The 17341-nt window shown below is 44.2% G+C and overlaps 1 protein-coding gene across 3 annotated transcripts in view; it reads right to left on the bottom strand.

Moving 5' to 3' along the window:
* The window catches only part of LOC129385789 (uncharacterized), a 202226-nt gene that overhangs the window by 105442 nt on the left and 79443 nt on the right, over nt 1-17341 (bottom strand). For all 3 annotated transcript variants that reach the window (XM_072289195.1, XM_072289193.1, XM_072289194.1), the window contains one exon: nt 10675-10864. In XM_072289195.1, the coding sequence (XP_072145296.1) occupies nt 10675-10752 (78 nt within the window). In that variant the 5' untranslated portion in view covers nt 10753-10864. The remainder of the gene's footprint in view (nt 1-10674; nt 10865-17341) is intronic.

The raw sequence follows: 17341 nt of genomic DNA on the forward strand, positions 1-17341 counted from the left end.
AACTTAAATTCTGTGTTTGCTAAGCTGCGAGTATGAAATACCGTATTTCATGTTCTCCAAGCTCATATCGTGGAAGAAATGAAGTAACATACTCTATTATTAACGTTTGCATGTCACTGAGGTGGCTAGTCACCTAAAGTGACTACGAGGCATGAAAAGTTTTACAAAGCTGATTTTTTTTTATTTATGACTCCGTGCTTACTAGTAGAAGTTTATGAAAATACAATCCCATTGTGATGGTACCGCAGAGTATCGCATATCAAATGACAGCAATTCTGACTTTTTAGCTCATAATAGTCTACTAGAACGAGCCGAGCAAGAGCTGGCACGGAAAAATCATTCGCACTCTGTGTAAGCGTCCTGATACAGGGACTAACTAAGGTTTTGTTTCTATCATCACTGCCAAGGGGGCTGTAAGTATGCCTTGTAATATTAACCATCGTGGATCCATTTATCATGCAGTTAGGCTCCATCTTCCGATCCGCAAAAGTCGATTAAGTCAAATTGGCATATTTACCCTTTTCTCGAAGCTGTCTTGCACATAGGCGTTGGTCTTTTAGACAAATGCCTGCGCTCAGCAGCGATGCAAATTGTTTCTGCCAACTACGCTAGTGGAGTTTTTATTGGGAGATCCACGGCCGAGGCGGCCCAGATAATAAACTCAAAGTTTGAGGTAGACACTACCAAACGTATCATCATTATCACCAGCCTGGTCACGCCCACTGCAGGGCAAAGGCCTCTCCCATACTTCTGCAACAACCACGGTCATGTACTAATTATGGCCATGTCGTCCGTGCAAACTTCTCAATCTCATCCGCCCACCTAAATTTCTGCCGCGCCCTGCTACGCTTCCCTTCCCTTGGCAAGAAAGCGGAGTAGCTTCCCTCCTTATTACGTGTCCTGCCCGTGCCCATTTCTTGTTCTTGATTTCAACCAAGATGTCATTAACAAGCGCTTGTTCCCTCACGCAATCAGCTTTTTTCTTGTCCCTTAAAGTTACACCCATCATTCTTTCGATAGCTGGTTGCGTCGTCCTCAGTTTAAATAGAACCCTTTTCGTAAGCCTCCAGGTTTCTGCCCCGTACGTGAGTACTGGTAAGACACAGCTGTTATACACTTTATTCTTGAGGAATAATGGCAACCTGCTGTTCATGATTGAGAATGCCTGCCAAACGTACCCGAGCCCATTCTTATTCTTCTGATTATTTCAGTCTCAGGATCCGGATCCACGGTCCCTACCTGCCCTAAAAAGACTATTCTCTCTTCCATTATCGCCGTGGGTGCCATTGCTACTGTTTAAATCTCTATAGAGCTCGTCAGCCACTTGAACTATCTCATCCATATTAGTAATGATATTGCCAGCTTTCTGTCTTAACGCATACATCTGATTCTTGTCTATTCCTAGTTTCTTCTTCACTGCTTTTAGGCTTCCTCCGTTCTTGAGAGCATGTTCAATTCTATCCGTATTATACTTCTTTATGTCAGCTGTCTTACGCTCGTTGATTGACTTGGAAAGTTCTGCCAGTTCTATTTTATTTCACCAAATGTATACTTCGAGGCAAGCACTGACGGAAAAATGGTGCATTCGATTGAGGCGTGCTGTATGTACTACAAAACAGCCACCTTCATGGAAGGCATGAATGCATGAGAGGTGCAGTCTGCCCTTGCGCTTACTAGGAAACTGGGCTTCTTTTCTGCCCTACACCATAACTGACTGCTAAACTGCGTCGAAGGCTCACCGTGCTGAAATAAAGACGACGGCAAGCCTTTGACGAACCCATTTGCTCACTGGTAGTGGCAACGGATGAAAGGGTTCTACAGTGATCACTATTCTCTGCCTTTGCAGTTACTGCTTTGGAACACTTCATCATCTTCACAGTCACCGCCTGCCTGCTGCAGCTTCCCGATGGCAACCTCTCCCACGTATCAGTCACAGTTGTACGTCATCAGGCACGTCACCATCGTGCTTAATCGAAGACGACGGCAAGCCTTCGACGAACTCACTTGCTCAGTGGTGGTTACAGCGGACGCAACGGCTCTACAAGCATCACTATCCTCTGTCTTTGAAAGTTGGGTTAATTTTATTACTAGCTATTTATAGCATAGAATACTGCGTCTGCCACCAACACTGCTGCACATATTTCTTGTACATTTTGGTGCTGAAGTGTCTTGTAGTTTTTGCTGTGAATCGAAACGTTAGGGTTGTTTTTGGTCTATAATGATCTGCTCCCAGATAATAGAATGGACGCAACATGCTCAGAATGTACCTACGGTTACCATCTGCGAACATGCTCGGGCATAAGCAAAACTGTCTTCAGAGCTAAAGATGACGCCTCAGAAAGAACATGGAAACGTCAAACAAGTCTCGTCTTAGCTGTCCGTAGCACTGAATATGCAGGTGGTAACTTGCGACATTAAAAAGCATTCGAGGAGGTTCTTATTAAGATTCATTGAAAATTAGCTCAGTTACCAGCAATTTAGAGCAGGGTAAATGCCTTTTTGCCAATTCAGGAAACTGTCGACAAAATGAAAAATGAAAAAATGAATGAAAAATGGCACAAATGAAAAAACAGCCTCCAGTAATCATAAGCCTCGAGAAAAGGATCGACGTGATGGAGTCTACTAACAACAATCAGGAAGTTTCTGACTTAAAAAAAACAGGTCACTGCCCTCGAACAATACAGTAGAAGACAGAATCTAGAAATTCAGTGACTGCCAGTTGTTGAAAGCGGAGTTTTGCTCGGCAAGGTGAATGAAATGGCAAATAAACTACGCCTTCCTGAGTAGACCCCCACCGATCTTGAGGCCTTACACAGATTGTCAGCCAAGCTTGGCAAAACCTCGGTACTATTAGTTTCTTTCACATCAGGTGTCATGCCAGATGAATGAAAAACAAGTTTACAGGTACTAATCTGGCGATACATTTCAGAGACAATTTGACGCCTTAGAATAAGGAACCTCTACAGATGATGAAGGCAAAGGCTCGGGAAATGCATTGTGAAATTTTGTGGCAAAAGAATGGAAAGCCTTTCACACGTACGGCATCTGGCCAGCAACCAGCGCGTACCAATTGAGAAGCTAGCTGACCTTGCTAAGATTCGTTGAGTGGCCACAATCTTGCACCACTTATACATTCCTTACAAAGATTTTTCCTTTCGATGGCTGACTTCACTGAAGTTATGTATCACGATGTCTTCCCTTTTACAGCCCTAATGCAAACATTGAGCAGAGGAGGGGATAACATGTCGGTTTTCCATGCAAATATAAGAAGCTGTATAAACAAGCAACAGGAAACAGAGGCATTTTTTGAATCATTTGATTACGATTTTAACTTTATAGCATTTACTGAATTTTTTTTTCAGAATGTTCCAGCTGGGGGGGGGGGGGGGGGTGTACACCTTTCCGGCTATACGTCTGAAGGTGTTTATATGTCTGGTCGTAAAGGGGGAGGAACATCACTGTATATTAAGGATGACATTACCTACGATGTCTTCTCTTAATTTTCTGGTATTAACACGCATTATGAACGAATTATTCTAAACATTACTAGAACAGTTATTGCCCCAGTTTCTAGCCAACTTTCTGGTGAAACTAAAGCATTCCTTGAATATACTAAGTCCTTCTTTTTAATACGTGTTCCTTGCAATGGTCCCTATTTTCTTTGTTGGCAATATAAATATTGATTTATTAACAGACACTTCACAATCTGGGCAATTTTTAGACATAATCGAGTCATTCTTTTGTATATATGTGATACTCTCGCCAATAAGAATGAAAGGAAGAAGTGAAACTCTGTTTAATTTGCGCATAATCAGTCATGTTGAAAGTGATGCTATTCCTGGCATTCTTGCAATTGATTTGACTGACCACTTACCTACTGTCTGTAGCTTTCCTGTGCCAAAAAAAAAAAAAAAAACAAAGTACACCCCCCGCCCCTTGTACTAGCTCAGTTCCTTATCATAGTTTTAATCAAACGCGTCTATCCGATCTTCACTCGATGATGGAGCATGTTGACTACTCAGATATATATAAAAAAAACCAAGCATTACATACGATATATTTCGAGAAAGAGTGAAGGGTTGCTATGGCGAAGCATTTACTTTTCTTCATGCAAAAAAAAACACATCAAAAGTGGAAAAAACCGTGGGTAACAAACGAGTTATTTCAGAGAATGAAAGCCCGTGATATCATGAACCTTCAATTTATTTTTCTAAAAGATATAGCTGTTTTAAACTAATCTAAGTAAATTAAAAACAAGTTAAACTTTGATCTGAAGAAAGCTAGATCTGAGTATTACAAACATATTTTATTGTTGTTTCTGATGAACCAAGAAAATTGGAGTGCATTACTATTGCTTATTGGTCAGCAACAGAATAGTATCCCTGCTGCACTAATTATTGATGATGTCGAATACAGTATGGAGACATTGTCGGATAGATTTAATTTGTTTTTTTGTATCATCTGGCGTGCGTTCGTCTTCCAGTACTCAACTAGATGGAAGGAAGTATATATCCACTCTCAGTACGAATTCTGTATTTCTGTCTGCTTGCAGTGAATTAAAAATAGATATTTTGTTAAGAAGCTAAATAAATATACTGCTGCTGGTAATGATGACATTAAAACTACTCGAATTATTTTCGTTGCTCACCTTTTATCCGCACTTTTGCAACACATTTATAACAAAGCATTGTCAACAGGCATTCTGGCTATTTATATTGCTACGCGCGTGTGGTAATTCATTGTTTGAACGAGGTGCGTGGGCGCCATTACTCGAGAAAAGAGCGAGGGTGGCAATCTTGCATAAAGGTGGTCCTATCAATGATCAGCATAATTATCGACCCATATCGGTGTTAACCTTATTCTTCATGGTGTTGGAGCACGTGATAAAAACAAGACTAACAAAGTTTCTTGACGAACATGAATTGCTTGTCGAGGAAAAATTTGGCTTTCGCGAAAAAATATATTCAGGAAGAGCTTTACTTAATATAAAAAACAAAATCTTGAGAACTTTGACAAGGAGTTCACCCTAGGAATTTTTCTAGACTATCGGAGAGCATTTAATTATGTTAGGCAGGATGAGTTATTTGAAATGTTACCACATTATGGCGTTTCAGAGGCAGCGCTACACTTCATACGCGATTACTTGACAGACAGGCTGCAGCATACGTCTTAGTTACAACCATCGTCTTAGTTACAACCATCGAAATATGATGTACAACAAGGTTCTATACTGGGTCCACTTTTTTTATTACTTACATAGATGATATCGTGCCCGTACCACAAACTTCCTCTGTAGTTGTGTATGCTCATGATACCAACTTGTTTTTCTCTGGGAGCCGTTTAAGAGAACGAGTGGTCGCTTTTTCTTTCATACTGACTTAACCTAATTAGCTACAATCAAACGTTAATAAAACGAAATATATGGTCGCACGGGTAAAAACAGGGGTCGTAGATCACTTTTCAAAAAAAAGCGCAGCGGCAGATCGCCTATTTAGTACAGAGCGCACCTGCGACTTTATAAAAACGCTTTATTCGAGAGCCTAAATAAGCGCTAAGCTTACTCCGTTTCTGCTAGATTTAAAAATAATGACTTCGAGGGTGTCCGTTTGATTATATTTTTGGGCATACGTTTTCATGAATAGCTCAGTTGAACACCGCAAACCAACAAAGCACATGCCTGTATATCTAAGTTAATTTCTGTCTTATGCAAACTTAGGTCTCTGGTACCCAACTGGCTGAAGCTAGAATTATACTACTCACTAGCTCATTCTCATCGCAATTACTGTGGCGTAATCTGGGGTGCAACTTCAATAACGAATATTGAAAGGTTATTAATTCCGCAACAGAGAGCTTTTCGTTGCATAGGAAATATGAAACCAACTGAGCAAACTGCGCCAATTTTTAACAAGCCTATCTTACTCACCGTTACCTAACTTTACATCTGTAAACTCGCCTTTTATATTCGCACCGAAATTTTTTCATGACGTAGGCAGTTATATGGCTCATTGCTATCCTACTAATACTCCCTATCATCTCCGACACGAGTGATTTAGAATTCCATTATTCATAACCATCTACACAAACCAAACATTGTTGTGCCAGATACTTAATCTTTTCCACAACAATAGGTATATCGACGAACTTGACGAACAATGTAGTTCGAAACACAGTTGAAAGAAATTGTTGACGTGTACTTGCTCTCTGGTTCCGTGCCCTAAAAATGCTTTTGAGTTAAGAAAAATACATTTTTCGTGTCCTACTGTCTTTCTACTTTCTTATATTGTCTATAGGTTATAATACATTGCTATGAATTCGTATGTAACGTTCTGTATAGGGTTCGCATTATCTTGTTTTTCCTAATATGTTGCGGGTTATATGTTTTTATCATTCGCGCATTTTTGTTCTTGGAATACGTTATTGCTGTTGCATTATTGTGTGATTGTGTTACATATCTTAAAATTCCGGTTCACGATGTTAGTCCTGCATTTTAACTAATTTTTGTCATGTTCTAATATAAAAATCCATTGCTTTCTTTTTTATTTTTCACTCCTTCTGAGAAAATGTATGGGTGGGATGACCTACTCAGGCAGATTTTATCTTCCTTTAGTCCTTTCAACCCAGGTCGTATATGTCTGAATAAACTGAAACTGAAACTTTTAGTGCCTGGGGGTTACGTCCTCACTCTGTCCGACTGAAGTGTAAAGTTTTTTCCTCATGACGACATCATTTTCTTACCACATGTTGTCAATTTTCAAATAAAAGCGAAGTTTACTTCTACAATAAAGTTGTGTCCATGAAACAGTTATGCAATTTTCATCTACTTTGTAGGATGCCAAAAAGCTTTGTTGCCGATCACACTCACAGGTCCAGACTCACGTTAATACTAATGGCTACACACAGCCCTCGTCACTAAGTGAGAGTCATACTCAAGCCTTTGAAATAGTTATGAGTAAGTACGAGTAGTTATATTCATGAGTATGCCTACTCATGTCGCGAATACAGCCGTTTCGACATAAAAAGTAGCAGCGCGTGAAGATAGCCGGACATATCCTGATGATCTCCTTATGAAACTTCCTCAAGCACTGTGTATGACATAGAAAAGAGGACTATATAATGGGCCGATCGCGGTGAAGAAAATATAGGTGGGTGTATAGGTACTCCAGGGAAAAAATTGCGAGTGTCACAGTCATGCTCGCACCGGCATTTCGTGTAACCGATCCAGCAAGTTGCGGGAATCAAGGGTAGCCTTTCAAATCAAAATACAATAAGCGATTATATGTAACCTGAGATGGGCATATTAGATCACGCCGGCCAGCAAAATGCAACAGTGTTCTAAAAAATGTGCGAGAAGTGTGAAATACAACACAGCGGGTATGAAACTACCCAAGCTTTGGCAATTCGATGACGCATTGTCTTTTATGTGCAGCTCACAAAAGCGCGGAAGAGAAAGACACCATGGAACTCGCACACAGCGGTAACACAAAACTGGAACAGGGCATGCGTGTGTCCGCACTGTACGTAGAATATCACAAAGATACACGAGCGGTTGGGCTCCACATCCAGCAATTTGTATCCAGTGCCTGATTTATTTGGAATGTGCGCCGAAAGTAAACTATTGCTTCGTATTTCTTTTTAAAAATTGAGGTAAGGAGTAGCTGGTTCATGCCTAGGCTGCTCACCAAGCCTTTCGCTCGCTCCTGCAACTTCGTTTTATCTAGAAGGTGCTACTTCACCAATGATCGGCAGTGCGCAAGTCCGGCACAGTTAAACTAATACGCGATGAAAATGATCGTAGTGCTTCCTTGTGTTGCGCTTGTTTTCGAAGCGCCCGCTTCACTCGCAATTATACCATAGGTCGTGATTCTTGGCAACCTCCGAGGACTACACAGAGTTCCAAGGATGACAGAAGTTCATTGGAAGCAAAATATGAGAAGTCACCGATTGGCGGTCAAACAATGTGGCTCCAGCTCATGCTTCAACACAGATAATTGTCTTCTGTCACGGAACTTTATCGCGATTCGCATTCTTAGAGTATATCATGCAATCGGCAGTATGTCTGTATGTTAGTACGTCGATGAACAACCCATTTGCCACCAATTTGAGTCAGATGGTAAAAGGTACCGAGCTGTGGTGCTGAGCAAACTGAGCCCAAAACCAACCGTCAGACTAACTTGGGTCACTTGATATGTAAGACTCGGTTCTTGCTGCTTTTCAATGAGCCTGTTTGAAGCTAACATGTATGCACAGCTCTTCAATTAAACTCTCTAATGCCAACGTTGGTCACATCATATGTGAGTGAGTGAGTGAGTGAGTGAGTGAGTGAGTGAGTGAGTGAGTGAGTGAGTGAGTGAGTGAGTGAGTGAGTGAGTGAGTGAGTGAGTGAGTGAGTGAGTGAGTGAGCGAGCGAGTGAGTGAGTGAGTGAGTGAGTGAGTGAGTGAGTGAGTGAGTGAGTGAGTGAGTGAGTGAGTGAGTGAGTGAGTGAGTGAGTGAGTGAGTGAGTGAGTGAGTGAGTGAGTGAGTGAGTGAGCGAGCGAGCGAGCGAGCGAGTGCGACATTATTAAAGTCTAGTGGAGAGCGCGCAGGACGGCCAGGATATTGGTCTTGAAGGATTGTGTTATGCAGAAGCGTATCCCACTTGGGTCTTGCTGTAACTCAGGCCAAGCAACTCGCACTCCCAGAGCATAGTGCTAACGAAGCAGTCTACCCGCAAGCTGTGCAGGCGGCGTAAGGGAATTTGTGTGGATAGATTTCATTTAAGTATGCTAATGACGGATACGAATAAATTTGGAGTACGCGCAATGAGGCTGCCTGTGCTCTGTTTAGTTTTGAGTGCGGGGAGTGAAAATCATCCTCACCATGTAGTAATATTTGGTAATCTCAATGTGGTGTGCTTGGAGTTCCTTTATGTCCTGCGTCGCCGGCGCTGGTGCCGTCGCCTATTTGTAATGTAGCGCGTCCGGTGAGCGCGTGCGCTGCTGTTTGGGCCGACTCATTGGGGTTCAGGGCGATGCCTTTTACCAAGCCGACGTGCATGAGGAACAAGTAAATGGTGTGAGGGATGATCCCATCGCTGGTGTTCAAGATCGTGGCCGCTTGTACTGATATTCGGCCTTTTTGAAAGGCTCTGACTCGCGCCTTCGATTCGTTGTACACCTCTCCACACCAATCATCCAGCAGAGCAAGTGCGATGGCCACTTGTTCGGCCACCTGCGGGTTCGTTGTGCATATTGTGGCGCAGTTTGTAGTCAAGCCAGTCTTGTCCACGACCACCGTCGTAAACTTATTGCCGTCTCGATATGGCTGCAACGTCGACGAAGGCTCTTGGACAATCCAATCATGCAGAGATTAAAAAGCAACGGAGAAATAACAGATCCCTTGAGCGCGCCTCGTTTTCCTAGCGGTACGTCTTCAGAGAAGTTCTCGACAGGAAGGATATGATGTAGTCGCAAAGCCTGGGCCCAAGTTTAAGGTTCGCCACCGTCTACAATATGAATTTTTGCTTGATGTTGTCGAAGGCCTTCTTTCAACTGTAAGCCAAGAATGACCTTGGTATCGCTGAAGTACCCATCGATGACTTGGTCCCTAATGCGCCTCATTGTGTCCTGCGTTGAAAGGCCTGCGCGAAAACCGTTCATGTTATGTGTACAAATGTTTTCCTACAAGGTAGTCGTTAAGTCTGTTGAGGATCATGTGTTCTGCCACTTTATTCACACATAACGTAAAGGGGATGGGGCGAAGGTTCTCGACACTAGGTTACTTCCTGGTTTGGGGATCAACACCGTGTCGGCTACCTTCCATTCCTCTGGCACCTCACCCGTTTTCTATGCTTCATTGATGAAACTCTTGATCCACTGGGCATTAATCACTGAGTATGTGCCTTGTTTCAAAACAATACGCATATTAAACAAATTATCAAAAGTTACGCAACAATTAAAGCATAGTTTTCTCATTGCTATATTGTCACCAATATCTTAGAAATGCGAATGCACTGTACGTTTTTCTCAAATGCATTTCGCTAAAAATTTTCTTATCAGAAGCTGATCTCAGGAAGAACGCACTTTTCGCTTAATGTCTGCAAAACGAGGAGTAAACTTTACTTCTGAAAATGAGCCAGTGAAAATATTGTTCAAAGTGAGCTACATCTCAACTACAGGATATCTTGGCCCTGACCAAAAAACTCATCCGTGAAGCGTTAAAGCATGTGTTGCTATAAACAAATCAAGCCAGTCAGCCAGCTTACTCAACGCAGCCAGCCTACATGGTGCTGATAGGCAATTACACCAAACAATATTTTTAAAGTAATTTTAACCTCTATTCATGTCCTTCGACATTTTTTATGGAAAGTTAAAGTCGAGCTGGCGTTACACTGTTATGTCACAGTTCGTCATTGTAATGTATATCTTCAACAACACCACATTAAACAGCAAGGAACAAAGAAAACACTGGAAACGTCCTGTTTCTCTCGCCCATCTTTGTCATATGTGGTGGCGCTGAAGGACGACCGCAACGAACTTGCCGAAGCTGTAGCTCTAACGTATTGTGAAATCTCGCAATAAGATTCGTGGCAGAGATAAAACGATAAATCTTGCGATGATGCATTCATTACCGTATTTGACTTCAAAGTGTACACTTTCACTTAGTGGGAGGGCAGGTGATGCCAAAGCACAACTCACGTGTAGCGTATCGCTCCTCACGAAGTAGAAGGAAACGTAGTAGTATCCGGCTGGGAAACCGGCGTGGCCCGATTCCATATAGCCAACCCAGCTGGTTGAAGTGCTGGCAATCGAAAAAAGTCCGTAATCTTTGTGAGGATTCCACCCAACCTGGTAAGCTTTGGGCCTGTCTCCAATCTGCGGGCAGAATCTGCAAGAGAAAGTGGAATATCTGCCAACGATTGGGGATCCGAAATGGCGCAAGCGCCAATGCTCTGCACAAATTGTTGTGGTCACGCACTGGAGCTGTGGTTTATATGAACATTGTTCCAGAAGTTGACAAACTTACAACAGACCAGTTGCAGAAAAAATATTTTGTAAATCTTCAAACACCGCATGCGATTCTCTCACTCATATTAAAGCAACAATGCAAGCGTTTGTGAGCTTAAGTGAAGCACTGACAGCATGCTCCAAACTGAGCATGGTGCGAGCGATGCATGATTCAGTTACGGCTAGATTATGCCACTTTGATGCTTACTTACGATGTACTGAGCCAGGTGCTACCCCACCATTAAAGTAAGTGGGTTTTAGCACATCCGTACATTTTCTCGCGTCAAGCGTGCCATCCTGAAAGGGGTGGCAAACCTTAACACACAGGCAAAAATTACCTATTTCGCGTAGCTTTACACACAGCCTAATTTATTTCCTGAAATGTGGCGTAGGTATTGGGACGATGTTTATAAATGTCATCAAATATTCCCCATGTGGAGTTCAAATATATTAAAAAAAAACTTCAATTCTCAAACTGTATTTATCCGGCAAAACCTTGTAATGAACAGGGCTTACTGCACTCTATCGAAGCAGCAGTTCACGTAATCTTTGTAGAAGGTGGTAAGATATAGTTAGCGCTCAGTTTTCATATATTTGAGCTCATTGGCTTAAATCTCCACAAGCAGTGCACTGTCCTGGTTGGTACTCTCCTGTGCTTTGGGCAGGAGGAAACAGGGTTTATCATACGGGCTGTTGGGTACCAAAAATATGTTTATCGTCGATAAGTATGGGCCGCCATGAGCTTTCACTTTTAACTCCGCACGAGGGGAGGGGGGGGAGGAGGCGAGTTCACTTTTGGTTACATTACATTGCGTGCGCCTTTGCCGCTATAGGGCGCCCATGTCAAGCACTTCCTAATTTGTTCAGAACATTTAACGATTAGGCAGAAATGCCTTGCCTCCGGAAGGGGTAAAGACAAATAGCGAACTTGACGCGGCAGCTTGAGTACCGTTAGACAACCAGCTGGTAAGTCAGCGATGCTGCGGACCTCTTGGCCGGTGTGACAAGACAAAACTCCGCCGATGTTCTCTGCTTACGTTGCTGCTGTAGGCGAGCGACAGTCATAATTTTAGGTGAGGGCGTCTGGAGGAGGGATCGTTTTCTCTATGTCATGCAATGACTACAACAGAACTAGCATTCTTCTGCTGTGGCGTACTTTGCAACGGCATGGTTGAGCTAAGGACGAGTGTAAATTCTAAGCCTGGTATAGTGTTTCCCGTTTGCAGTTGAAGTCTTTGACCCATACATGAGCTCTGGGAATGAGGGTGATGGCTGTTTGGGTGCCTGGTGGTGATTAAAACTCTGTTTGCGTTGTTCGATGGCTTTATGGTGCCCTTTGCTATCACTTTGTCGTTGTCAGTGTTTCCAGGCACGAAGAAAGCGGGCAATGCAGGAACCCGTGTGTAAGCGTCGTCCCATAAGCAGCTCAGAGCAACAGAACACAGTCTGCCCGAGGGTACCTCTGTAGGCCCATTGAAGCAAGATGAGACAGGTCTGTTTTTCGTAGCAAATATTCCGCAGATTGTAGCACAGTCTCCGTGTCGCCGTTAACTTATGCTTATATGAGACAGGTTACAAAACAGACGATGCCACCCACCTTGGTGAACTGAGCGAATAGTAAACACAGATGCCGGGTGCCGTTGTCAAACACCACATAGATGGGGATGCTGTGACGAGCGACGAAGCTTTTCAGGTGGCTCACGACGGAATATCTTGATGGGTAGGGCTCGGGGTTTTTCATATTGGAACGATAATACAAATAGGTGGAATAGTGGTTTCCAGGTCCACACCCACCATTTCCCAGGGTAGCTGGGAGTAGGCATTCGATTTAGCTGCTCGGACTTTTGGTGGTTATATTTAGCGCAGAAGATAGTGCCGGCAAGCATGCAGGCTGTCAATTTCCTGCTTTGCAGGGCTCAATTTGTAGGTATTCCTCGGGAAGACGGAAAAGAATTTCCTTCCTAAAGGCTCATAAAATCACTAAGCATGCTCCGAACAAGTAGCCCTCGTTTTGCGACGAACATGTTCAGCATATTCAGAAAGAAGATAAGGTCGCAGACAGTTCGCGCTTTTGAAGCCATGCGTGATTGCACAAGAGAACGCCTTAACGAATTAAGTCCTCTTTTCACGCTTTCATCGCGGATTCACAAGCAGTGGATATCAGACACATGAGCGCTCCCTTTGCGTAGGCGCTAACCTCGTCGTAGGCCAGCGCTCCTGCTGTCATCGCCATTGACCTCGAGAGAGCGTCGGCTGTTGCGGTGCCCCTCGCGAGGTTCCCAACTTTGTTTTGGTTTCGTAGAAAAATTTTGTATGAGTTAGGCAAATGTCTCTGTACAAAACCTTTGTTTTGCGAGACGCTGCGCGGACTTCGAGAAAATGAGTTATAACTCCCTGAAGTTGGAGACGACCTTTTTTGCAACTTGCAGATTTTTCCTATTGGAAGGCCAATCACTCCAAACCTTAAACAACGTATACTGCCAGGATGTTTTCAGTAATTTTAACTTATTAGTACTGCTGGCCCCAAGAAACTTTACACTGATGTCTCTACAACATTTTCTTTAAAATTCACAAATTTTGCTTTTTGAGAAAGCAGCTATTCTTGATCCTGAGATGAGTGGCTTAGTGGGGCCATTTTAGTCAAGACGACGAAAGTGAAACATTTTCTGACAAATTTTCTAATAACTTTTTGCAAACAAAGGTAAAAACGTTGGGCAGTTACGCAGTTATTTCGTATTAAAATCCAGAGAACATCGAAATTGCAAAAGGAGTGGAAAGGAACAAATTTAAGGACATATATAAGGGACCGAGTTTAGGCCCAACACAACTATGAAACGACCCGAGAACCAATCGGGTCGATAGCCGGAGCAGAAGTAGCTTTTATCCATTATCCTTCACTTTTTCTTCTAATCTCACCGCTCGAAGCACGGAGCACGATACAAGCGCGCTTCCATGTATGAAAGGTGACCTAGGGAGGTGACCATGACGGCTAGAGGGCTCTTCCCCTTTTAAAGAAGTGCCGCGGTATAGCGGTGTCCAAGAAACAGCCTTTGATGGCGAGCGATCGGGTAGATCCGTGGTTTCAGAGGCTGTAAAGTCGGGGAAAGCAGATAATGATGATGAGGTTGCTAGATAGGCTGGTTTGACCCTGTGTAATGGCACCACTTATTTACAACCACTAAGGTCGATGGTAACTGTTCTTTCTGAGCGTGTGAGTACCTTGAGAGCGCCGACATAGGGAGGAGTAAGAGGAGGTCGGACGGCTTGACGCCATACGAAAACATGGCTTGCTGTAGGCACGTCATTCCTGACAAAAACATTACTAGAAGGTGCAACTCTACAAAGGCAAGGGCGCAAGCGTGCAAACAGGAAGCGGAGCTGCTGAACCCAGCTGTCTAGATCGGACACGGCAACAGCAGCTGCACCCTGTGCCATAGACGACCTCCGCAGTCTTTCAACCGAGGTCTTCCTTCAAAGAGCACGCCTACGAGGACGAAAGGAAGATCTTCAGCACAAGAAGAGCGAGCCTGGCGGGCTTTCAAGGTGGCCTTAAGTTAATAGTGAAGGCGTTCAACTATTCCATTCTCCGACGGGTTATACGCGGTCGTTTGGATATTTTAGACGCCAAACAGACACGTGAGTTCGCGGAAGTCATCACATGCGAACTGTCGGCCGCGATTGCTCGTAAGAATGCTGGGGCATCGGAAGCGTGTGATCCAGTCACTGACAAACGCGGAAGCCACTGTACCTTTATGTCAGGGAGAGGAAATGCTTCACGCCAGTGGGTTTAACGGTCTACTCAATTGAGTACGTAGCGAGCAACTTGGGATGGTGGCAGTGGGCCAGCCATGCCGACCTGAATGTGATCGAACCGGGCCTTAGGTGAACGAAGGAAGGGAACTGGCGACTTCGTTGGTCGTGTCGACTTGAAGCGTTGACAGCCAATGCATTCGCGAACACAGCGGCGCGCGTCAGAATTCACACTCGGCCCCACCAAGCGATAAGCAACAAGGCGCTCAGTGGCACGAGCTCCTGAATATTTAGAAATGGTTTAGGGCTAAAAAAATTTGGCACTGATAACAGAATAAATAAAAAGGACAGGCAGGCACTCGCAACTGGTTCTTATTTTTTCTGATGCATTATTTATATGCCTTCAGGTATAAGAACAGGAACCTACACAGCTGAGTTCGCATCAGAGGCGTAGCCAAGGGAAGGGGGGGGAGGGCTTATGAGGCTTCAGCCCCCCCCCCCCGAAATTTTTTCGTGCTGTCATGCACCGCCGACCAAAACGACCCCGGCGCCGGAAACAGTTCTGGATTTTGTCTAGATCGTCTTTCCCACGCTGGAAGAGACATTTAGGCGTGAACATTGCGAACTCGGGCTGCATTTCGTGGCACCTCCCATGCACCTGGAGTCACATAACGCAAGGAGCCTCATCCGAGCACAAAGTTTCAAGGGCGTTTCGATGGCAAGCGGACTCGTCGCGGCATCTCGCGCAGGCCGTGGAATCTATGGAGTGCATAGATTTCATTTCTGAAACTTTATGGGTACAAAGTTCTCACCGACCCCCTGCGGTTGCTTTGAGGCTATGGTGTTCAGCTGCTAAGCACGAGGTCGTGGAACTGAATCCCGGCCACGGCGGCCGCATTTCGTTGGGGCGAAATGCGAAAAGACCCGTGTACTTAGGTTCAGGTGCATGTTGAAGAACCCCAGTTAGTTAAAGTTTCCGGTGTCCCCCACTACGGCGTGCCTCATAATCAGATCGTGGTTTCAGTACGTAAAGCCCCACAATTTTATTAAATTTTTGAAGTTCTTATAAACTTTTGATGCGAAAGATGCATTGACATTTCCAAAGTCGTGGTTTAGATTTTCAATTCCGGAACTTTGTGGGTTTAATGTTGGTATAAACATTTGACGTCAAAGGTGCATTACCTTTTCTAAAGTCGCACATAAGACTATACAACGATACAAGCCAAATCAATACACTATCAGATAAGTTGACAAAGCACGCAGCGAGGTCCTAAGAGAAGAAGCATTGTGGTGGTTCATTAGTGCCGGCGTGTCACAGAAAAGAATATGAACATCTTTTTCACCTGCAACAAAGCATCCGTATCGAGACACTAATGCCAGCAGGAATACCTACGTTCTTGTTTATTTTTCTACATTGACTTTTACTCGCGAGGACATTTCTGTTTCTTTTTTGTTTTCTTGTTCGCTCTGGCTGTAAGAGCCAGCCAGAGCGTAAGTATTTTTCTCGTGTTGCCTCGACCACCGCGCGGCGCACATTGCTGCGCGTTCGTTTTTCGCTGGCCGAATGAATTTTCGCTTTGCAGAGTTATTGATGCTTTCTGGCTAGCAGACGAGAAAAGAACAATGCATGGTTGCTCGCCGCCATCATTACAGGAACTCGACGGATCGCAAAGCGTTCGCTTGCGCGCAACCTCTCCGGAAAGTCTTGTCTAACCGGTGTAGGATACCGAGCAGTGTGCGTACGGTTCCCTGTGGACAAAGCGTCTCACGTTTTCTTCGACATTCCTTCTGTAGCCTCATTACGGGCTCAAAGTAGGCATTCGATTGTGGCCAGCATGCTTTCCTTTAGTTTTATTTTTTTCATTTCGGTGCCCCGGACCCGTAAAAGAAAAAAAGAATACACTGTTGCAGCGCAGCGAATTGTCGCATGGTGAAAGTTCGATACCGTTACTACTTCCTCTTTTGCCGAAAGTAATGGGCCACAGGACGCTTCAATTGCCGGGTACACTTATCATACAATTGCGATAGCAATTATATCGACACGTGTACTCGTTTATCTTTCTCGGGTGACCACGTTTCACCGCTTAACAAATGTTATCACGCAGCGCAGGACGCGTCTGCATGTATAGGAAGTTTCTGGAATGTTATCGATGGCTTCATCCGCTGTCTGTCACCGAAACTTGTGTAATCTGATTGCATGTATGCGCGACGCGAATAGTGTAGAACTTTGTGGAAGACATGCAGGTCCCAGCGATTAGTCTGGAACATTCGATGATTGAGATATAAAAGCCGACAAACTTGACCCGTTGATCAGATTTTCGACGATCGCCGACCGTGTTCGCCGCTACCGTTGTGCTATAAGTGTAGCCTGTTTTTGTGGGCACAGGTTCGCCCAATAAAAGTTAGTTTTATAATTCACAGTATTGCTACTGTCCTCCTCAACGTCACCACCACGTGACATCTGGTGGAGGTGCTTGTGCGTTCATGTACCGAACGCCCCCGCAAAGTCGCGATCCAAGCCCGAAGCCTCACGACAAAACCAACATGGCCCAAGACCAGCGTGCTAGCCGCCGACTCCTAGGACTGCCCCCAGAGAACGGACTTCTTG

This window comes from Dermacentor andersoni, chromosome 7 (genome assembly GCF_023375885.2).
Source record: "Dermacentor andersoni chromosome 7, qqDerAnde1_hic_scaffold, whole genome shotgun sequence".
In the NCBI taxonomy this organism is placed as follows: Eukaryota; Metazoa; Arthropoda; class Arachnida; order Ixodida; family Ixodidae; genus Dermacentor; species Dermacentor andersoni.